This window comes from Caretta caretta, chromosome 10 (genome assembly GCF_965140235.1).
Source record: "Caretta caretta isolate rCarCar2 chromosome 10, rCarCar1.hap1, whole genome shotgun sequence".
In the NCBI taxonomy this organism is placed as follows: Eukaryota; Metazoa; Chordata; order Testudines; family Cheloniidae; genus Caretta; species Caretta caretta.
Genome location: NC_134215.1, coordinates 3,183,540 through 3,206,802, shown reverse-complemented (window position 1 = coordinate 3,206,802; position 23,263 = coordinate 3,183,540). Strand labels below are relative to the sequence as shown.

Below are 23,263 nucleotides of genomic sequence, written 5' to 3'. Positions count from 1 at the left end.
TGAATGTAACCCAAGCTACCCGCACCTGCTGGATTTGCAGGGTGCCTGGTGAATTTCTGCCTGTTGAGCTGCAAATCCTAAATTCCTTCTCTAGATTTTACTCAGGCCTTGCTCAGGTGTTTTACCTATTGATTTCAGCGGGTCAAAGCCTAAAGGCCTTACTCAGCATTTACTCAGACAAGCTTCATTGAAGGCAGTGGGCACTTCGCCTGAGGACTGAGTGAGGACCCCAGGATTCCAGTCCCCAAGAAGGGGAGCAAAGGTGGCATTATGCATAAACTATAGTGACCCTGTAGGGGCCATCCGGCTGGCCCAGGATCATTGGAGTACAAGGTGTTCCAGCCATGTCCCCTCCTGCCCCAACACACACCTGGAGTGCTGGCTCTACTACATCTGGGTGTCCTTTTATAGCACAAGGGCATGAGATGGGATGGGGATCTGTCCCTCGGCTGTATTTTAACCCCTCCATGTCCAGCAGGAAGTAAGAAGCCCCTGGAACTCCTCTGACCATGAGCAATAATGCTGCAGGGTGGGACGGTCTGACAGTGTTTGAACTCAGTTAGAGTTTTTTGTTAAACTGATTTGCTCAGCTTTAAGTTGCAGCCCATCTCTCCCTTATGGCCGATCTGGTTCTTTGGCCTGAGGTTAATGGTTTGATTGGCCGCCGTGGCCACTTCTCCTGAGAGCAGGCTCAGACTCCCAGTTCTATTTAGAAATGCGGGTGAGTGACTGCCAGGGAGGAAATGCTTTTTAATCCCCATCTTTTTCCAAATGTTAAAGAGCCTATGGAGAGATTTACATTCCTTTCAGCCCAGATATTTTTATCTCCAAATCTAGGGCCAAATTCAGCCCTGGTATAAGCAGGCACATCTCCCGAGAAAGCCATGGTGTGCCACCCACTCACACCAGGTCTGACTTTGACCCGTTTGCTCTGAATGGACAAAGTCCAGCTATTAATGGCAACTTCAGAAAAAACACTCTGACACATTTGGCACAGAGGAAAATGAGTTTAGGAATATGCCTGCTAGCCTGTTGCTAGTGGAGTGGCTGTCCTAGGAAAGCTGTTCTATCTGCATAGTCCCCCTTGTAACCCTGTGAGTCCCAACGCTTACCTCGTCTCACCCTCACTGTTTGTGCTCCTGCTTTTATTCTGGTGACAGCTCAGAATCTGTGGCACGTGCTTTTCATTTGCAGTGATTCTGGATTCATCTGTTATCCAGCACATGACAACTAGGGTGAAGTGTCTTAATGAAACAATATCCAGGGATTTATTAAAAAAGGAGAAAACCTTTGGTGTTGCAGTAACAAGATACCTTGACAGCACCATGATGGATACATTAGAAATACCTAATGACAAACTGGGTAATGTTCCTTCCTCCCAACATTGTACTAGAGACCGTGCAACTGGTGCTGAAAATTTGTGCAACACCAGTAAAGTGCATCATGGATTATAGTGTAATAATAATGCTAAGCACCTTTTAAACAGTGAGAAATTACATGAACCCTCACACCAACCCACCAGCAAGGTAGGCAGGTGAACACTAAATATCCTCATTTTATAAACACAGAGAGGCAAAGTGTCTTGCCCCCAAGCATAAGTCTAGCTGTTGAAATGCAGTTAGCACTCTGGTGTTCCTTGCTGCCAGGCTTGTATTCCAATCACTAGACCACAGCTAATTCCTTGTGTGATGTCTGGTGTCTCCATGCTAAGTGTCATAATTAAAATATTTTTGCACATTTGCGTGTTCTACACAAATATTTTCCCGAGTGAGCGACCCTGTCCTACAGTGTAGATGCCAATTTAAATGAAGCTTTTAACAAATTACCCACAGTGCAGCAGGAAATATGTCATTTTCTTCATCATTCATTCAGGGTTTGGGGACTGTACAGTCCATAAAGTCTGAACTATCCTTGTTCCGCATCCAAAGATTCCGCTGAAGGGAGTGAGATATTTGGGTCCACAGGGAAGATGAGATCAGGCCCTTAGTCTCATGTGAGTGGATGTTCCCTTTTCTCTGAGTAGTGAGAGGTGGGCAGGTGCAGCAGTGAAATCAAAGGATGCTCATACAAGGGACATCACTGGCAGTTCTTTCCTTTCCCAGCAGGTCACAGTGACACTGGGGAAGTATCAAGTCGACTGACGCCTGGAGAGAGGCAAGCGGGTGACGGCACATCCCTTCCAGAGACTCCCAACCCCAAAATGGTTTGAACCTTGGCTATCTATGTGTGCAGCTGTTTGGGTGGGTTTTCTGTGAGGAAGGTGGTGGCTGGGAGAGAGGAGCTTTCCTGGGCAGCGTCTTGCTCAATGAATATGTAACATTTTGACTTCACAGGACAGCAGAACAGTTTGACTTTATTTTAGGTTCACATCAGAAGGTAGATAAACAAGGGAAGGGTGCTAAGGGAGCTGCATGCAAATGTTTCATCTTGGTATCTGCTTCCCATGCCAGACACAATCCCTTCAGCATCTCATCAGAGTGGCTCTCTAAACAAATTACCCTGGCAGTCAGTTGCTTTAACAGTACGGGCATCTTTCAAAGCCTTGGTACAATCTAATCAGGGAGCGTGAACTGTGTGAGATTCAGAAAAGAGGGAATCATCTTCCTTTAGTGCCAAATGCTCCTTAAAAAAGGGTGATTTTTTAATGCAATCAATAATAGAGAGCAATTGGGATCAGGGATGGGACACAGAGCCTTCCTCCTTTACGTCACTCGTTTTCAGACACTTCCAGAGTTGGACATTTATGGTTGTTTTTCCCCTTTTGCTTTCAGATGTCGGCTGTCTATGCAGAGTTAGAAAATCGCCTGATCAGCAGCTTTGCAGGAAAGATGGCTAATGCCACCACACACAGAGATTCACCCCCTGTCCCAGACCAGGCAAACGCTGCAGGTAGAGGCTTTCTTTCTCCTGGTTTTGGGATGGAGGCAGTTCATTTGCTCTAGCTGGTATGATGACCTGCAACATGCAGGTTTGGTGCTAGTTATGAAGTCCCAGGATTGTGTTACATTTCTCTTTGCACCTGGGATCAAGTCACTTGAGGTCTCATGACAGATTACTGCATGGGCTCCAGGAGGGTGAAGTCATCACAGGTTTATTGCAGGCAGTCATCCTCTTTTGGGGAGAAAGTGGGTGAAGGGCCTGTTGATTCCCTGGTCATACTCTGACCTTAAGCAGGGCTTGGGCAGGACAACAAACACAATCTCCCAGGTCCAAAAGAAAAACATGTTAGTTGTGTGAAGTGTAACCGTCCCTACCTACCCCCAGGGAGACTCTCTCCAGAGACCGCTAGATGCTAGATCCTGGCCCCAGCCACACTTCCTTTCAGGTAGTCTATAAACATCCCCTGGCTGCATCCACTCCTTCTTTCAAGGAGCTAGCGTAAGACGTCCCCTCTCTCTGCTGGTCAGCCACTACTGAGCTGGGCTTTCCGCCTTTTAACCTTCCCTCCAGGCTTGACAGCTCTCGCAGGTGTATTGGGGCAGGGCTTATGGAACCCAGAACCCTAATTAACCCCTTCTTGGTCAGTGTGGGGTCTGTGCACCACATCACCGCAACTTTTTATACGAAGGAAGGCAATGGTGCAGCCTATGAGTCTAAGGGGGCCCACAGAATTCTAGAATGTGACCTTCCTCTTCAGTGGGGAGGATTGGGGAGTTGCCATGCTCTGGTTTGATCCAAGAAGTTTCTGCTCAGATCAGGATAGATGATAGATACTGGCAACTATCATCTCTCCAGTCTGCACCTTTATATCAAGGTTGCTGTATTGTACACAGACATTGGAGCTCCAAACAGTTTGCTCTAGTGACCCGTGGCTGGGTGAAGTCTAGGCATCCGTGTTAGACCACAGGAAATGTTCATAGCCCTGCTTTTAAACGAGATGTAGGCTTGGAGGAGTCTACTCTGCAGCACTGTTTGTTTCCTGCAGGTGTTCGAAAGTCGGGGATGACGATCTCCTGGCAGAGTGATCCTTTGCCTTCCCAGCAGTGCTATTACCACCCACACAGCAGCATCCCCTCCCCCAGCAGCACAGAGTCCAACCCCTACGTCAGCCTAGACAGCAGCCCTGCCCCTTCACCCAAGCACATGGACTACACACTCAGCCCACTGTCTCGACGGAAGAAACTCTTCACCTTCTCCAGGCCCCCCCGCAGCCGGGACACAGATCGCTTCCTGGACGCCTTGAGTGAGGAGCTGGGACACAGGGTCACCATCGTGGATGACTTCCTCACACCTGAGAATGACTACGAGGAGGTGAGCAAGGGGAGCTGGACAGGGCTGCACTCAGGGCTCTCCTGGGCTCCCTCAGGTTGGGTTCCCTGTTTGGATGAGGTACAGTCGCATCAGACTCAGATAGCAGGAGGGAGAAGCTTGGTGGCTATATCTCGGGGAGGCTCCTGCAGAAGTAGCTGGATGGGGTCAATGAAGGAGACTTCTGAGCTGTACAGCAACACTGCGATCCTAGGGCCGAGAGCTCTCCCAGGGCCTGACTGCACTGTAGAGGTAACTTCAAGTTATCTACACTTACATTACTGTAGATGTAATGTACATCCAGTCAGCCTAGCTTGAGTGAGAGTGGCCCCACTGAGGCTGCTGAATGCACACGGGCGCTGCACTCCTCCCGTGAGGCACTAAGATCATGCTTCTTTGCACGGCAGGAAGATGTGAATTCTTTCCCAGTGAATTGTGTCCTAGGTGCTAGCCTGTGTCCACACTACAGAGTGGTCATGTTAATGGCTGACGAGTTGTGCTAACTCGAGCTATAGCCTGTACCCTTGTGGGCTTTTGTGCCCAGTGGCTGGGAGTAGAAGCTTTTCTCATGGTGTAGTTATATTCTCTTTTTCCTAAATCAGATGAGTTTCCATGATGACCAGGGCAGCTATGTCACCAATGATATGAGCAGTGCCAGCGAGTACATCAGCAGCAGCGATGAAGGGAGCTCTTTGACCTACTCCACCCTATCCGATCACATCCCCCCTCCCCCACTCAGTCCGCCCCCGCCCCCACCGCAGTTCCATGATCCAAGACCAGTCACTTTGAGCTCAGAGGCCACCAGAAATATCTCCTCCCCACTCTCCAAAACCCTAGGGAGTCACTCACACCCAGTTCCTCCCCCTCCTCCTCCCCCACCTCCCCCACCAGTGCCATGTGCACCCCCCCTGCTGCAGCGGGGCCTCGTACATCGCAGGAGTGAATCCAGCCACATGAGCGTCAAAAGGCTGCGGTGGGAGCAAGTGGAGAACTCGGAAGGCACCATCTGGGGGCAGGTACAGTATGGAACCCAGCAACTGGAATGACAGCACTCAGGCTCAGGATGACATTGGGTCCATTAGTCACACTGATGTCTACATCAGCAAAGTTAACAATCCAAGTAATCAAATCTCAGGCTCCAAGGCATACACTATAGGGGTCAGGAAAGAAGATTTCCTCATGTGCAGCAGCATTTCCAGTTGGCCAGGTGCATTCTGTGGGGGTGTTCTTCCCTTCCCCTGGAATATCAGGGGTTGGCCACTCCTTAGGCAAGAAACTGAAACAGGTGGACTCACTTATCTATCCCAAGGTGTCAGTTCTTATTCTGCTGTATTATGTGGTGCCTCTCACTTAATTTCATCCTTGCTTTGTTTGGATCAGAACCCAAAGAACCACATAAGGGTCAGGTGTGATTATTAGTGGAAAACGTATCAAATAAGATCTGCCCCAGCTGCACGCTGCAGAATATTCCTTTATATCCATATGGCTTGGTCAGTGTGGGCAGGAGCTGTCATCAATCACCAGCCGGAGGAAATTGCATTTTTATCGACAGGGGTGGGCTAAAAGTTGTGAACATGCTGGAAAGCAGAAGAATGCCAGCCAGGTTGCCAGCCAGCACAGGGATGGGTGCATTACAACTGGAGAGATGAATGAGAGGCTAGAACCAGAAGTGTTCATTAGACGGTGTTGTAGACTATGATTCGCCCCCTAGTGGTGACACAGAACTCAGCTGTTTATCTCAGGTAAAATGATAGGATTTGACTTGATTGAGGTGAATGTTAGTTGCTGTGAATTGATTTGGAAAAAGCTGAGCCCTGTGAGATTTAAATTCCAAGCTGTGTACTTTCTTCCCTAAACAGCGTTAGAAAACTTAGAAATGAACAGCGGGGCAGTCTTTCATGCAGGTCTCTAATTCACCAAGTGATTTTAGTCTGTGAATTAACTTGGAGTACTCTGCCTGTAAATTTGATTCTCACTCCCCTTTTGGGGGGCCTGGGAATGAAGTATTTCTGCTCAGTGATTTTTTTGAATGCAAAAGGCCCTTGAGGTTTGTGTAATTCCCATCGTATGCATTAGTGAAGTAATATCTGCCCAAGAAACATGCTGAAAAGTTATTATTTTTTTAAATTTAAATGTCATACAGCCTGCTAAATTAACTCCAGTGGGACTGTCTTCTGAACAGAGAATGATCCTGTGGGGTGTAGTCAGACTCCGATATTAAAAAATACCTCTGCTCCAGGACATTGTTAGAGAGAAATTCATGACCACATAGACTCCAGTGTCTGCAATGGCTTTGTAGTGGGCAAACCCCAGTTATAAGGAAAATGCCACAAAAATGCACCTGTCTCTACATATTCTGGGGCTGCATAGTTTAGGGCTTTTGGGGTGGGAACGCAGCACAGAATGGGGACGTGCAGCATGGAGATCTCCTCCTGGGACAGGGTCTTACTGTCTATATTCCTCCTCCTGCAGCTTGGAGAAGACTCAGATTATGACAAACTGAGTGATATGGTCAAATACCTCGACCTGGAGCTTCATTTTGGAACTCAAAAGCCTGCAAGTAAGTAAACCACTTATGAACAGCCATGCTGCCACTAGAACCTAGAGCTGATGCAGAACAGACATAGGGAACACTTTCTGGTGAAAGAACTAAGTAATCAGTAATATAATGTCTATTTCCAGGGACACTGTCAACACAGAAGTAATATATAATGGTCTACCAATAATTCTTCCACACGATACTAAATAACAACTCAGATTATTAAAGTGGAGATTATTTTAAAATCTCCCTTAATATTCTTCAGTGATGCTGTTTGTTTATTTTCAACCAAAATCGGGCTGTGAAACTCAAATGGATAGTTTCACTTTCTATGTTCAGTTTCACTACTTGTTCTCATGCAGCTGTATCTCGGCTTCCCACACTACATGGGAAAGCTGACATGCAAAAACTTCTTTTCCTTATCATTAAGAGCCTGGTTTTCAAATACCAGCAGCTTGAACCTGCACCAAAAACACATGCATAACTTTGTATCTAAATAGTGTACACAGTTACTACAGTTCTCTGCATATTAGGATATTGGCACATGCAAATGGCCAATCGGGCATCTAATTGGCGAACTGCATGCACAAATACTTGATTTGTGCTCACAGTACTGGTATCTGAGTTTGCAAATTATGTGCAGAATTGCAGCTTTGGGCATCTGCCTTGCTGAGAACCAGGCCCTGAAAAAGTCATGAAAGCATAATAAGATTTGGGAACCCCCTTCTCCTTTTATATGTTTCAAATGTAAAATATTTTTTACACAAATCTAAATGTTGGCCCTAGGCCTAGTGGACAGAGTCTCATTAAATCATGGCTTTGCTGTAGACACAGCGTATATGCCCCACTGAGGTTAGCTGGCACCCCAGTTATGTGACACAGGTCAAGTCTGTGGGTGCAAATCACACACTGAGGGTCAGAAGCTAACGGCACTGAATGGACTAGAAAGTACTCCAGGTGGAGCTCTAAGCATGAACTCGGGAGTCCTGGTCTGTCTTCCTAGCAGAGCAACCTTTAATGAATGAAGATCAGTTCCATAGCTGAAAGAGAGTGTGTATGTGTGTGGGGGAAGGTCAGGTCTGTCTCTTGGGGGACATGGGGGTGTGATAACCCGTCTGTCTCCTGGGGGAAGGTGGATGGGTGGCTTCCGATTGCTCTCCTGGGTGTGGGAGGAAGTAATGACTAAGCATTAGAAAGGCAGAGTCTGTGACTCACTTGAATTGAGAAGAATAAAACCTGAGTGGGATTTCTGTGGTCAGATAATAAATCTGACAGTGGTTTTGGAGGGTCATTCGGGGGTGCTAGTCTGGGAGGCTTTTTGGCAGGGTGAGGTGGTACTAACTCACCCAGGTAACAGAGTAGCAGCCGTGTTAGGCTGTATTCGCAAAGAGAAAAGGAATACTTGTGGCACCTTAGAGACTAACAAATTTATTTGAGCATAAGCTTTCGTGAGCTACAGCTCACTTCATCGGGTGCATTCAGTGGAAAATGCATCCAATGAAGTGAGCTGTAGCTCACGAAAGCTTATGCTCAAATAAATTTGTTAGTCTCTAAGGTGCCACAAGTACTCCTCTTCTTGTCACCCAGGTAAGTTTCTGGAGCAATCTGGGATTTTTCTGTGTATCTCACCTCTTGTTTTACCTTTTTCAGCTCAGCATGAGTCTTCCATTGAGGAGATCTTTGAATTACAGAATTCAAGGATTCCCGGAGCCATTCCTGTGCCCAAAGCATCATGTCTCCTCACTTTCATTCATTATCTCACTGTTTTCAGCCCAGTTTCCTCTGTGCTGGAGTCAGCTGAGCCTGTCCTTACATCTGATTAAATCTTTCAGTTTCTCTTCCAGAGCCAACTCTATTGCCTGAATCCTTTAAAAAGAAAGATGTGGTTGAAATTTTGTCTCACAAAAAGGCCTACAACACATGTAAGTAAATGTCAGAGTGGAAGCAAAACCCTAAACAGGTCCTGAGATGGAACGGCAGTACCTGGCAGTATAGAGAACTGGAAAGGTAAAAAGAGAGCAAAGATAAATAGGTACATCCCAGCTAGCCTGGGTGCAGTGGTCAGTACAGGACAATAGAGGCCACTGCAATACAGTGCCTTTTGTAGGCTAGCAGAGAGAGTCAGCCCTAAGCTAATGAAAGGAAGGCTTGAAGGAGAACTATAAAGATGGGATGTGACTCACGGGCTTGGAGTGGGGTGGATAGAGCTCCGGATAATGGGGCAGCCCCAGGAAAGAGCCTTTTCTTCCCACATTGTGGAGAGTGGCGGGCAGGGAGGAGATGCAAGGCAGAGGACACTGCAGAACATGGCCAGAAGCACCTGAGGGCAGCACACTCTGCTGATCTTTACAACTGCTCCAGTAAGGATCAGTGTGCCTTGCCCCAGCGCCTGTCTCTGGATGAAGCACCAGCAGGCACATAGATGGGGGGTGAGGTCCTGATGGTGATCCCAGACAACTTGGCCACTCCCCCTGGAATCCAAGGAATGCAAGTGGACACGTTAGCCTGGTCCTGCTGCCTAGCATTCAGTAGAGTGACAGGTCACCATTCTGCCAGGCTCCTGCATGGGAATGCTGTGAGGTGCAGAGGAGAAAGAGGCTTCATGTGTCCTCCACCCCCTGTGCACCGCATAGAACAAGGCAGAATGTTACCGTTAGGTATTTGACTTTATCATGCACCTGAATCCCATTAATCCTAGGGGAGCTCCATGGAGAGACTAGACCCTGACATGCTTCTGCTCTGTCACCCAGGCTAATGCCCTGCATTGCTTCCACTCGGATATATGTAAATGAGCCATATTCCAAACACACTTTGGATAAAGGGGGCTGGGAAAGGGAATGGAGTCTTCTACCTCTGGATTGCATCTTCCAATCCAGCCCAGCTGGGTAGTGACTGAAAGTTCTTACCATCTGATGGTGGTTTGGTGGCTCGGGTGAAAAGATATAACTGTCCCGGCCCAGTTCCTGTTGGACAGGTGTCTACATCACAAAAACAGCTCCTCAGGTGGCCCTCTTGCCAACAGTCTCAGCAGAGAGGCCAAGAGGCTGCCCTCCTGCCCCTATGGAGCTTCTCTTTGGGGTGTCCACCCGGCAGCTTTTCCCTAACACTAAAACTCATATAGACTGTAACCAGCCTTTGGAGTCTGCTTCCTCCCTGTGCCCCAGCTGATGCCCTTCCTCCTCCTCCTCCCCAGCCATCCTGATAGCCCACCTCAAGCTCTCACACATCGAGCTGCGCCAGATTCTCATGACAATGGAGAGCGACCGCCTGGAGTCCTCTCACATCAAGCAGCTCCTGCTGTATGCGCCCGATGCGGAGGAGGTCCAGCAGTACCAGAACTATCAGGACAATCCCAGCAAGCTGAGTGAGCCAGACCAGTTTGTCCTGCAGGTAGCTGCCATGTGGTTGGGCATGGGGGAGGCATGGGGTCATTGGGTCACTGCAGGGTCATTGGGATGGTCCTGCTGAAACTCCAGCCAGTGTAAATGGAAGCAGTTCAGCCAGCTATAGGAGAATAATTGCGCGTTGTGTCATAGACTAACCTGCATCAAATCAAACAGCTACAGGTGTTATCAGGTATAAATTGTGTAGCACCAACAGTGTGCTGGGCCTTTTACACTCATGGGTGGAGACAAGGTCTCTGCACAATAGAGCCTACAGCCTAAACCCACATTATGCAGACCCGGGGAGGGAGGTGGAGCACCTGGGAGTCCACGTGGTTGAGCAGGGAGGATTAGCTTACATCTCGGCACCTCTGGGATTATTAACTAGACTTGGTTTTATTTGTAGATTTTTCTCAGGTCTAATTTGCCAGTGTTTTTTTGAGATAAGACTCAGGGCTCATAGGCCTCTTGGCAGGAGGGTGTTTAAAAAAACTGGTTTAATGAGGGGAGGGTGGAAGTGAGTCAGGGAGGAAGTTCCAGAATCCAGGGTTGCATTTCCTCTAGTGTAATGGTTAGTAGGTTTCACAGAGCTGGCTCCTTTTTTAAAGGAAATAATGCAATGTTCTGACCAGTTTTCAACTTTACAGCCCAGGAACACAATGCAGAGAGGAAAGGATTATCAGAATTCTGTGATCTGCTTGTTAGTATTGGATCACAGCACTATTGGGGTGGGGGGCTGGTGTGTGTTCAGTGGAATAGCCAGATCTGCTCTTGAGTTTTGGTTTAGCTGATGACATATAAGTATGTGGCCAGGCCTTGTGAACTGCCCTGCATTCAGGTACCAAAGTAAAGCATATCGACCTCTGGGTCTGCGATTTGCGTCTCCCAAATCTCCCTTGCCATGTGGTTACCACTCTATAAATGGATGGGAATTGTGACAAATCAGTGTTACCAAACAGCTGAGCTTGAGCTTTGATTGTGCGATTTTTGCCCAGCTGTGAGTTTCTTCCTAGTGACAAGAAAAGGAGTACTTGTGGCACCTTAGAGACTAACCAATTTATTTGAGCATAAGCTTTCGTGAGCTACAGCTCAAGCTTATGCTCATATAAATTGGTTAGTCTCTAAGGTGCCACAAGTACTCCTTTTCTTTTTGCGAATACAGAATAACACGGCTGTTACTCTGATTCCTAGTGACAGACTCTCTGGTGGATACTGGCATTAAACCCAGTCTGTGGCAGTGAGTTGAAAGCGATTGCTGATAAAAACATCAGTAGCTACCCACAGTTGCCACCCAGTGATACCTGAGAGAGGGCAGGCAAGCGCTGCTTCACAGTAGAGGGAAATTCTGCATTAAGGGGAACACTGCATGTTAAGTGGGAGGGGAGGAAGTTAATCAACAGTGACCCCAGTAATTTGTTGTTCCCTTTTTTCTCAGATGTTATCAGTACCAGAATATAAAACCCGGCTACGCAGCCTTTACTGTAAGACCACCCTGCAGGAGAAGGCAGAGGAGATCAAAGCCAGCTATGAGTGTATTTGCAAGGCATCCCTGGAGCTGAAAAGCAGCAAGAAACTGGCTAAGATCTTAGAGGTCAGAGAACAAACCTCATTACCAGTAATAGCCACTGGGAGGCATCCAGGGTCCGCCACCCAGCGAAGCGCGCACAGTGTGCCAGCCTGTTGAGGGCTCCCTCTAGCCCATCAGCATCCTTGGATCAGTGGTGGTGTTGCATTAGCCTGCTGGGGCATCACAATTCTCAGGAGAAACTGAAAGACAGATGGAAACAGTACACTCTCTAAGGCCTTCCCCTTGCCACAGTAGGTAAGGCAGCGGTGGTAGCTACTGAGCTCTCCAGGAGTTCCTCTAAGGTAGGACCACCTTCATGTTTTTTAAGGCCCACTCTGCCAGAAGAGGGACATTCTATTCTGCTCTGATTCCCAGAGCGGGGAGCTGCCAGTGGGTTGTTTCCTTCTCCCATGGTCTCACTGCTGAGGAGATAGGTCTGACCCATGAGTTGCAGAGCTTGCACGGACCGTGAAAGAGCAAAGCCCCAAGCAGCAGCAGACTTAGTTTTGCTAGTATTAATGCTGGCCCTTCTAGAAGGAGAAATGCAGAGGAGTTATGGGGAGCAGGTCAATTTCTTTTTAAGCTTCATTGAACTCATGCAATTATTTCTTTTCACTCTTTTTCTCCATTCTGTGCCCTGGAGATGGAAGGCCACATATTGCATCCATGTGTAGGGGCCTCATGGGTTCTACAGCAGCATTTTGGGCTCCAGACGGTCCCAACGCTGCCCTCCTCTGGAATGCATGTATGGTGTAAGGATGGGGAGAGTGTTAATGCATATGCTGATCCAGTCCAGGTTATTGGTTTATTCCATCAAGGACCAACCCTGGGCTCGGGGTAGAATTGACAGCTGGCTGCATGTTAACACTGCAGCAGAATGGTTGGCTGTATGTGGGCTTACAGAGCCTAAGAGATTCTCCTTTAGCTCAAGTGGCCAGAGCCTGGGCTTCTGGAGCAGGAGGATGTGAGCTGTACCTAGCAGTCGCTATGAACATCTGAGGGGCTGTGGTGTGCAGCACAGTGACAATTGTGAAGTCCTAGCTAGCCAAAAATTTTTTGCCATATGGAAAAAATCCTTCTTCCCTTGCTGTCCAGCTTGGTCCTGGACTGCAGCGGCCTATCCCTGCCTTCCTGACTGATCCACTGAGTGTGGGGCTTGTAGATTTGCCCCTTGCTATCAGTTTCATGCTTTAGAAGAAACTAGTAAAACAAACAGAACACAATGTGACAAAGGACATTTCCAAATGAATGTTTAATGTCTTAATGACCTTTTTGCAGCAACCCAGATCACACCTAGTTAGCAGTCTGGAGCCAGTAGCTGGTTACAGATTAACTTGTATATATGAGAAATTCACATAGCTCCAGCGGTGGTCTCCAGCTCTCATGACAAGGGGATCCCCCACTTTCCTTTAGCTCCTCCGTCTTCTTGTCATGACAGGTCTTGGGGCCTCTCCTTGAATCATCTTCCAGTGATTGTGACTGGCCTTTTCTAATGAAAGGCATTGAGAGCACTTTATTGAAGGCTCAGCCCTGGGGGTCCTAGCCTATTTCCAAAACTGCACAGCCCCACTGTGAAGGAACGGTCAGAGGGACAGAAAGGAAGGGAAAGGATGGCTCTGTGGAGTGAATTCTTTACATGTGACCCTTTCACTAAAGACCTCCATGTGCGGCAAAGAGCATGGGCACTTTGCTATTGAATCAACAGGAGAGCTCCCGATACAACAGGCTTACAGATCCCAGGGCAGGGCCTACATACTCAAAACGTAAGCACATTGATCCTGAAAGGGAGACTGCTGCAGAATATAAAGGAGATTCTGTTTACTATCTCGAGTTGCAAGCCAAAGTAAATCTATCACGCACACATGCCTGCACAAAGTTAGGGGTCAAATACAGCATACAAATCATCATTAACTATCATGCAAGAAGCTGCCTCATGGCCAGTGCGATGCGATGGATCAGGACATAAGTTCCCATTTGAATTTAAGGCAGGATTGCAGATCCTTCAGGACAATCCTCTGTCTGTAACTCCCACTGTGCTCTCTGACTGCACAAGCCCCCTCCAAGTCAGTAACCAAACGTGTAAATAACAGACCCCCAAATGACTTTGAAAGTCTCCGGAGTTCCTGTATATTCACATGGGAACTGCATTCTTTGCCTTGGTCTCTAGACCATCAGACTGGAGCACCTGCTGGGAACTGCAGAGGCAGCTTTTGCTGAGAGAGACACTGTTTGCTCTTACAGACCTAATAAAGCAGCAGTGGGTATTCCCACAAACTGCATGGAGAATTCATTTTTAATAAACATGATAACGTGCTTGAAGCAGCCACTGTAGTTCGTGGTATGTTCCAGTTTCCATTCTACCTCCCTACCTTCCTCCCTTCCCAGTTACTCAGAACTTTCTTTCCCTGTTGTTTTTTAGGCTACCATTTTCCATGCTTTGTTTCAGCCCACTGCTGACACAGCCTCGGAATTAGTTCAGCTGAGTTATGTATGTGGGTGGAAAAATGACCCTTTTGCCGTATGTCCTGATTCATAGAATCAGAGAAATATCTGGCTGGAAGTGACCTTGAGAGATCATCTAGTCCATTCCTGCTGCGCTGAGGCAGGACTAAACTATCCCTGACAGGTGTTTGTCTAGCCTGTTCTTAAAAACCTCCAATGACAGGGATTCCACGACCTCCCTAGGCACCCTGTTCTAGTGCTTAACTATCCTTAGGGTTAGAAAGTTTTTCCTAATATCCAGCCTGACATGGAGAACAATTGATCACCATCTTCTGTATCATCATCTTTTACATACCTGAAGACCGTTCGATTGAAATAATTGCACAGTCATTACTCAGAGATAGCTAATGCTGAAGATGGCCAACGTGGTATGTTTTGTAGCCCTCATTAGGGAAGAAAAAGAACTGGAGTTGGAAGAGTTTCCAGAGCTGACTGAGAGCATTGATGGTGCTGAGCCTGCTATGTTGTGCATCCTACACTTGTCTTCGAAAGGAGTGGCACACATTCCTCGCAGCACCTCCTGCCAGACAGAGCCAGGGAAATAGAGAGCTCTGGCCACACCCCACCTAACTGACCAATCCCCATGGGGCTGGGATGCTGCTAGCCTGTTGGTAGCCCCGGGGCGTAGAGTTCAAGGGAGTGCTCTGCCTGGACTGTGCCTGGCTCCTGTGCAGGTGAGCCAGGGTGAAGAAGAGACTGACTGTGCATTCACAAAAGAGCAGGCAGAATTTTGCCCTGAACATTTATTCGTCCGTATAATGCATTGTAATGAATCACTGCAGTTTCCCTTCATAGCATTCCAAGCGTGCACATTATGTCCTGATCTGGCACACAAATAAGCTTGTTTTCTCAGCTTATTCCACAGGGGTGCTCTCTATCCATGATCCAGGTGCTACACCAAAACTAGCTTCCCTGCTGAGTTCCTGATGTGTCCACTCCAGCCCAGCCTGAGACACAGTGGGAAGGGAAGGACGGGAGGGAGGGAGAGTAACAGCTCAGGGTTCGGTGACTGATCACTCATGGGAGGTTCTCTTTGCAGTTTGTGCTGGCAATGGGGAACTATCTGAATAACGGGCAACCCAAGACCAATAAAACGACAGGCTTTAAAATCAACTTCCTCACTGAGGTAAGGCGAATGGGAACAATCCTCATTGCACATGCTGTTCTCATGCTGATGAATTCTGGGAGCTCAGGTAGGGACCAGGGTAGTGGATGTATTTCCAAAGACAGCTCTTGAGTGCAGTGGCCATTTCAGGGCCCCTTGAAGGGAGCATGTTAGTGGCAGGGTGGGGGTACCAAGGCAGGGGTTATAAAGCATGGCTGGGCCAGTGGTGACACAGTGTGCTTCCCTGTGGGGGTCTCAGACTCACACTCGGTTCCTAGGTTGGCAGGAGCTAATAATGGTGCTGTGGTGGCACCATGGACATCTCCAGGGAGAAGGCCTGCTATTCTGTATAGGTTCTTATACTGCAGCCATTGCTGTAGTATCTGAGTGCCTGTCTGTGCCCTCATGCAGCTCAGGTGTGCTGGTGATGTAGGGGGCATAAAGAGAAAATGCTTTGGGGTGGAGGTAGACTCACAGGGCCCCCAAACTAGGTTCCCTGTAAGCTGCACAGCACCCTACTTAGCACCACGGAGGCCGCTCAGGGAACCTGCTTGGGGATCTGCCAGGGGACAGGTACCCCTCCCCTGGCCTGAACCTATCCTGGCTCCCAGCTATGCCAGGCGGCCCCCCTGCCCCAAGTATGCCACGACCCGGACCTGCTGGGGCCGGTGGAGGGGGCGCCTATCCTACGGCCCCAGCTTCAGAGCTGCTGCAGCGGGGAGAGGTGCCTCTCCCCCTGCAGCCCAGGTGCTGCTGCAGGGACAGAGAGCCGGGGGGAGTCCTCTCTCCCCGCCATAGCCCCAGAGCACCCTCCTGCACCGCAAACCCCTCCTGCCTGCCCCCACCCCAGAGCCCTCCCCCCCACCCCTGCACCCCACCCTCTGCCCCAGCCCTGAGCCCCTCATCCCTGGCCCCAGCCCTGAGCCCACACCTCCAGCCGGAGCCCTCACACCCCTGCACCCCAACCCTCTGCCCCAGCCCTGAGCCCCCTGCCACATTCTGAACCCCTCGGCCCTACCCCAACCACATGAATTTTGTTAGGTGTACCTATATGAAGATGATGTGTCACACCTCACCTCCATATTGGTGCACTTAACAAAATTCATTCTGCACATGGGTGGGAAAAATTAGAGGGAACATTGCCCCAACATGGGGAAAGGTTTCATCTAGTTTCTCCATTTCACTAATCTGGATTTAATATACTGTGTAAACATTAAACACCACATTTAAACATTAATCCATAACGTGCCGTTGCTGCTGGTGGGAGCTCCTGGGGACGTGAGTGCAGAGTGATCCCAGCAGAGGCGCGTGAGTGTTTCTGCCAGTATTTTGGAAACTGCACATGGAGGCTGAATGGTCAGTGAAAAACCCACTCTCACGTGTGTAGGAATCTCCTTACCTGTTTTGCTTTGTTCTAGCTGAACACAACCAAGACCGTTGATGGGAAATCCACTTTCCTGCACATTCTTGCCAAATCACTTAGCCAACATTTCCCAGAACTTTTGGGTTTTGCCAAGGACCTTCCTACAGTTCCGCTCGCTGCCAAAGGTAAATAAACAAGGAGCATCCTCAGGGTCACCTGTCTTGATATAGGGCCAATGAAGGATTCCCCTGCCTCTGGCCTCTCTGCGCCCCCCTCTTGGTTCTATGCCACCATTAGGCATAGCATATGAACTGCAGTAGTTTGACACACATAGAGACAGGGAAAGTAGTCTGGATAAATGAGAACTAGCGATGGGCTGGAACCATAAAGCACGGATGTATCTGGATCTGGAGTTTTAGTTTGGACCTATCTTTAAAGGGAACCTTTCTTGTGTCTTGAAAACATTTGGTTCCCATTTTAATATTAGTTACTCTTTATACTGTGCTTCGGCCCGTCCATGTCCTGGTGAGCAATGGAGGAGAAATACCATAGGGAAGGTTCTGTCCCTGGTGTTTCTGGCCCCGTGGGAAGCAGGAAGTATTGGAGATCTCAGAAGGGAGCCTGCTCTTGTGAGATTTCCAGCCTCAGGAGGCTCAGAGTTCAGATGCCTTGGGGGAAGTGTTCCAGTTCTTGGGTGTGTGTTTGAACTCAGCCCAGAGTCTGCCCATTGGGCAGCGCAGCAATCGCTAGACCCCAAAGGAGACGTTGCCTACAGTGGTAGTTGGTCTGACCTTGTATCTTCTTTGGTTTTGCTGATCTTAAGCCAGACCCATTAGTGCTGACCTGGCCTAATGTACTTCATTGTAACACCAAAGTGCCTTGGACAGTGTTCTTACCTCAGGATTGTTCTTGTGTGTTAGTTACCCTGCTGTGAAAAACATACCTTTTTAGCAGCAAAGATGAGGCCCCAGTTGTTATATTGAATATTCACAGACATCAGCTGGGTTGGTTCATTCTCATGGCACATCAGCATCACGCTGTCAGGACCAGATGTCTGAAAGACTCTGGTGCAGAAGTACTGAGCTCACAAGCACCTCAAACACAGGCCTGTTGTGGGTCATATCACAGCCATGCTGGGGACCTGACAGCCACACGTGATCTGCAGGCCCCATTCTCCTGAGTGTGCAGGTGTGACAAAGGTGGCTGTGATGATTACAGATCCCAGCGTTTTGATTGTTTAGAATAATGTTTCTGTGCTGTGTGCCTTAGCGACACACACGGCCACCCCAGGCCCTGCTCCAAGGAGTTCACATTTTAACTGCAGACATCAGGTGTTGCTGAGATATAATTGAAAGGTCTCCTGGTCCTTTGGCTTGTCATGCACGTGTGTCAGTGGTGGCCCAACATACAGCATGGACATGCTGAATATCATACATGGGGCCTAAGTCTCTTCTCTCTCCCTGATATTTGGAAGTAACTCAGTCAAAGTCAGTGGAGTTGCACTTGCATAAAACTGGTGTAGTGTAAGAGACAGGAGATTCAGGGCCCTAGATTTTAATTTTCTCCTCTTAGCCTGTTTGCACCTGTTATATTCCTGCCCAGTGCTCTCACTTGACCTAGCTTTTCTTAAAATAATTGTCTTCCTTTATTACTAGTTTTTTCTCCCCAGCTCCTGCTCCCCCGCCACCACTTAACAGTCAATATCCTTCCTTCCATCCATTCATTTTGTGGTTAAACTCACTAAATTCCCTTCCCACATCAAAGTACTTATTTATCCATAACTACCTTTCCTTCTCTGCCAGTGAATCCCCCAGGCCTCTTGCACTTGGCAAGACCCAGTTTCTCTCCAGTGTTCTCTGCATGTCTCCTTCTGACAATCATGAATTCTTTCTGGGAGAATGGGTAGCTCACTCAGGTAGAGGTCAGTAAGAATGTCTCTGTTCCCTCCTGGAGGTCTGGCTTCACCCAGAATGCAATGCAGCTTGGTCACTCAGGTCAAGAGGGAGCAGCATATGCTGAGACATATACCTCCACAAGAAGAACCTTTGCATTAAAGATGAGGGCAGCTGTAGACCACATTGTAAAGCCCCTTGGTGTGCTTTTGACCCATGGATCTTACTTTCGCTGCTTTTGGTTTAGTAGCAGCCAGCACTGACTCAGAACTATCTTCATGACCTTGTTTTAAACTCTCCTCCTTATTCAGTGAATCAGAGAACATTAACAGCTGATCTCAACGACCTTCACACCACCATCAGTGAAATAGAGACTGCCTGCCACAGCATGCCAGCTGCTGAAGAGGACAAATTTGCTATTGTGATGAATGTATCCTTCCATAAAAGGGGAAAATCACAAACATCACTATCTGCCTTCTTTATCCCTGTGTTTGTTAAGCATTCCGGCCATCTAGTAAGGAGGCACCATTTGGTGAAGAGCATGGTATGGAACTCCACCCTTATGACCCAGAGGTGAGAGGGCTCCCAATGGAGCCACACTGAGGCTGCCGGTGCTCATGCCTTTGCAGAGTTATCATGGGGGAAGCCACTCACCTGTGGGCAGAAGGCTCTTGGTGTTGTCTCTCCCTGTGTTGTAGGAGATGGATGCAGAGACATTGCCTGTGCAAAACAAACTCCCTTTTTTGTGTGGGTTTCTTTTTAACTAGTATCTCAGCCCACAGTTGCTGTGCTCACGTTGCAGGGGACCCTTTGTTGGGCTGTAGATGAAAACCCACCCCTTTATAAGCAACATCTGTTCAAGATCTTGCCACAGTATGGTGTAGTTTTCCCTTAAACCACTCCTCTCAGTCTTTCCTGGAGAGCGCCCATCCCACGAGGCAATCTCTGGATGACCTGCAGCATAAGGCCATGGAGGAATTCGGCAAAGTGCTGTCCTTTTTTGGGGAAGACTCCAAAGAGACCACATCTGAATCTTTTTTTGGCATTTTTGCTGAGTTCATGAGCAAGTTTGAGGTGAGCTGCATTGCTGTAGAGCCAGCAGATGTGGGTGGGGTCTCACCGTAAAGGCCCGGGATGGGTTTTGCTGCATCACCTGCTACTGGGGCTTAGTTTAGCTTTAGCTCAATATTTGGCTCTGAATGTGAGTAAAATCCAAATCTTTAAAGAAAAGCAAATCAGGAATTGGCTGGCTCAGGAGACTCGGATGATACTTCAGAGCCTTTCAGCTCTAGGTCACCATGCTGAATATTGACCAGATGGAAAGTGAAACAATTGCTGTTACCACCTGATGGGCTGTTGTGAAGGACACTGATCATGGGCTTGAATCTAAGCATAGGGGCAGCGAGTTCCACAACAGACTTGGCATTAGTTGGCACCCCTTGCCAATGGGCCCAGCAGAAGGCTAAGGATGGAAAGGGTGCAGAGACAGAGGTATCCTTGCAGACAGTCCTCCCGGGACAGCCCTGAAGCACTCCCGCAGGGCACTGTCACAGGAAACCTGCCTTTGCACAGCGCATGCTGTACTAGTTCTGTGGAAGAAGAGAGGACTTCAGTCTCGGAGGCTCAGTGCAGTCCCCTGCACCTGTACTAAACTTGCTGTAGAAGAGGAAAGTTGGGTATAGGCCTGATCCTCTCTCTACTTGGCACTGTCCCTGCAACCAGAGTTACTGCCCTCAGCCACTCATGCTCACCACTCGTTGACTTGGGTAGAATTTGCATGGAGCAGTTTGAGGGCAGAGCTCAGTCCTGCGTGTTTCTGCGAGTCTGAAGCAGTCTTATTGTCCATGAAGAGCTGGCTTTGCCTGATGACACGTCTCGTTTTGTTTCCTTCTCTCCATGCAGAGGGCGCTCAGTGACGTGCAGGCCTGCGAAAGCCAGCGCAGTCCCAGGATGACCTCGCCCCTTGCCTGGTGATGGGCTTGTGACATTTGGTGCAACACTTTATTGCCAACAAAGTGCGATGGGTTCCTATTGGTTGTAAATATGCTGCTGTCATGTTAGCACCAATCAGAACCATGGACCAAGGCAAAGGGGCTTGTTTAATGGTAATCTGGACACTGTAGGCAAAACTTCTGTGAAAAGGCACCATGGATGGGTCCTGGGATGGACGTAGGGGTGGGGCAGGGTTACAGAGTTAAGACAAACACTGTGTTAGTCCTAACTACAGGATCTTACTTTTAGTGCCCTAGATTTCCAGTGTATTGTTGAATCAGGTTTGCAGACACACCTGCTTATGTTTTTCAGAATCTGTACATGTCGGCAATAGTAAACCTTGGGATCCCTGCCCAGGACTCTGTTGTGGGCGCACAAAGCGTTTTCTTCTTCCCATGTAACAGGGGCTCAGCACTCTCCCACTGTGGGACACAGGCACTGCTCTGCAGGAGTCAGAGGGAGAGCAGGGCCAGGGCCTGCCCCCTACACAGTGAGCAAGAGCTGGTCGGGCACAGAAGCAAGCACATGGCATACCCCTTGAAAGGGTGATGGACCTGCCACTGGAGCATGCGCTCCAGGGAGCCTTGGGAGGAACCGCTGATGAGTCAAGCTGAATTCCTCCTCAGAGTCCCTGCCATGCTGCAGTCAGAACTCCCACTGACCCCTCACTGGTTGAGTCAGGGCGCTTCAGGGTTTCGCTCAGAATCTTTAATCCTGGACTCTTGCAGGGAAAGGTCAGTGACGATGTCAGGAAATTACCTCCCAGAATTGTGCATGGTGTATCCACTTTGTCCCCAAACATGGATCCAATATGGTTCCATCCGGTTGCTTTATACAATGGGACAATCCTGAAATTCCTTCCTGGCTGTGTCATATTTGCTTAGGTGTGTGGCAATGACTGATGGGTCTGGACAGTTCACTAGAAAATTAACATCTTCCTCACCAGATCTATATGGACTTGCCAGGAGACATAGTTCACTGAGCATCTTGAAGCCTCCATAGAAAGTATAAAACCCTTGGCAGTCTAAAAGTCTAGCAATCCGTGGGATTCCTTCAAGCAGCTAAAGCCCTGCAGTGTAGCTTCTGAGGCTAGCCAGAGAGCTTAGCAGGAAACCAAGTATGTGCTGTACCTTTCAATCATTTACTGAGGGCCTGTAGTTCTGTGGTAACATCTGACATAATGGAGGAGTCAATCAATCCTTCATGCCAAGTGTATTCTGTGAACTGCAGAACTGTACGCACCATGCTTCATTGTTCTGGCAGCCTCTGATTATTCTGTAGGTAAATTTAATTATATCTGAGATGTCCTTCTGGGATTAATGCTCTACTAGACTTCTGTGGTCTGCGCATGTGCCTCCAGGTGATAAAGCTTGCTAAGATCCTTACAGCAAGAAGCATCAGTGCGTTCACATTGTCGGGCATTATTTTGTGCAAAAAGCAGTCATTGCCTTTCAACTCTGATGTGCTCTAACATCCTGCTCCTTGAAACACTCCAGCAACATCTGGAGCTTAGGTAACATTTCTCATCCAAATGCTTCTCCTCACTTGATGCCAGAGCAAGAGGTCCTATCACAGCCTGTGCGGAGAGTAGAGAATCACCAACTGGTGCATTATTTACAGGAGACCTTATGTGCATCAAATCCTTTGTTTTCAGTACTTTTTAAAACTCCCTGCTGTAGAAAGTGATGTATGTTTCCACAAGTGTTTTCAGTTTTTACAGCTTTAAGTGCCAAGTAGCTTCTAGCATTGTATTATCAGATGCCCAAGCATTGCATTATCAGATCTGTGTTTTTTCTTCTTGATTTATGATAGGACAATGCATATTTGTCTCCCTTCGGTGTTTCAGATGCTGCATACCGTGTATAGCTGATTTTTTTTAAAGCACATGTTATGTATTTAAACCCTTTGAGGTTATTTTGAAACTGTCATTAATGAAAATGCTGTACATAGACTTTGCTACCTGTTGTAACTTGACAAAATAGCTAAAACTCCAGTCGCTTTGTTTCCAGATAGTATTTTTATGTGAAAATTTTCAGAGAACCAGAACTTCTGAGATATGGTTATATTATTTGATAACAGGACTATGTGTATAGTCACAATTCAGTCTCTACCCAAAACCTGTGTGCTGTCCCCCAAAATAAAGCTACTGCCTTCTGCCTTCCAACTGCATTTGAGTCCATTATAGGTAAAAACTATAACACGCCCTGGTTTTCCACAATAGCCTTATAAAGAGGGTGCATGTCTGTGATTGGCAGCTTTTATAACTGCACATCTTAAGACTGAATATTTTATATGGCCCTTCTTATTACCTTGAGACATCATTGCCCCAGTTAGGGAGGTTTAACTTGCTTAACCATCTCAATAGCAGCGGTAGAACAGAAGGGATCATTGCATAATTATCTCTGCAGGAGGCTTCCTGCGAATCAGTACTCAGAGTAGGGTGGGGAGTGAGGTGGGAGTGTTTTGGTTTAAAATAGTGCTGCCATTTTGTATTGCTCAACGGTCAATATTTAAGTGTGAGCATGAGCCAGAGAATTGCAGTCCTCTCAAAGGCAATTGGAGCAGGTTGAGCTCATGTTCCCAGGGGATTACTCTCCTGTGGTAGTTGCTGCATTTGCATTAACAGGAAATAAACCATGTGATTGATTTCCCATTGCGGCGGCTGGTAGGCG

The 23,263-nt window shown here is 48.0% G+C and overlaps 1 protein-coding gene across 9 annotated transcripts in view; it reads left to right on the top strand.

The window, feature by feature from the left end:
* The window catches only part of GRID2IP (Grid2 interacting protein), a 109,057-nt gene extending 86,302 nt beyond the window's left edge, over positions 1-22,755 (top strand). For 5 of the 9 annotated variants that reach the window (XM_048867694.2, XM_048867699.2, XM_075133367.1 and 2 more), the window contains 13 exons: positions 2,103-2,203; positions 2,772-2,889; positions 3,926-4,251; positions 4,851-5,264; positions 6,721-6,808; positions 8,620-8,709; positions 9,981-10,177; positions 11,606-11,761; positions 15,279-15,365; positions 16,763-16,892; positions 18,911-19,029; positions 19,509-19,673; positions 20,502-22,755. In XM_048867694.2, coding sequence (XP_048723651.1) covers positions 2,103-2,203; positions 2,772-2,889; positions 3,926-4,251; positions 4,851-5,264; positions 6,721-6,808; positions 8,620-8,709; positions 9,981-10,177; positions 11,606-11,761; positions 15,279-15,365; positions 16,763-16,892; positions 18,911-19,029; positions 19,509-19,673; positions 20,502-20,573 — 2,063 coding nt within the window. In that variant the 3' untranslated portion in view covers positions 20,574-22,755. The remainder of the gene's footprint in view (positions 1-2,102; positions 2,204-2,771; positions 2,890-3,925; positions 4,252-4,850; positions 5,265-6,720; positions 6,809-8,619; positions 8,710-9,980; positions 10,178-11,605; positions 11,762-15,278; positions 15,366-16,762; positions 16,893-18,910; positions 19,030-19,508; positions 19,674-20,501) is intronic. The other 4 variants (XM_048867696.2, XM_075133368.1, XM_048867698.2 and 1 more) reach the window with 3 other exon arrangements.
* The last annotated feature ends 508 nt before the right edge of the window (positions 22,756-23,263 follow it).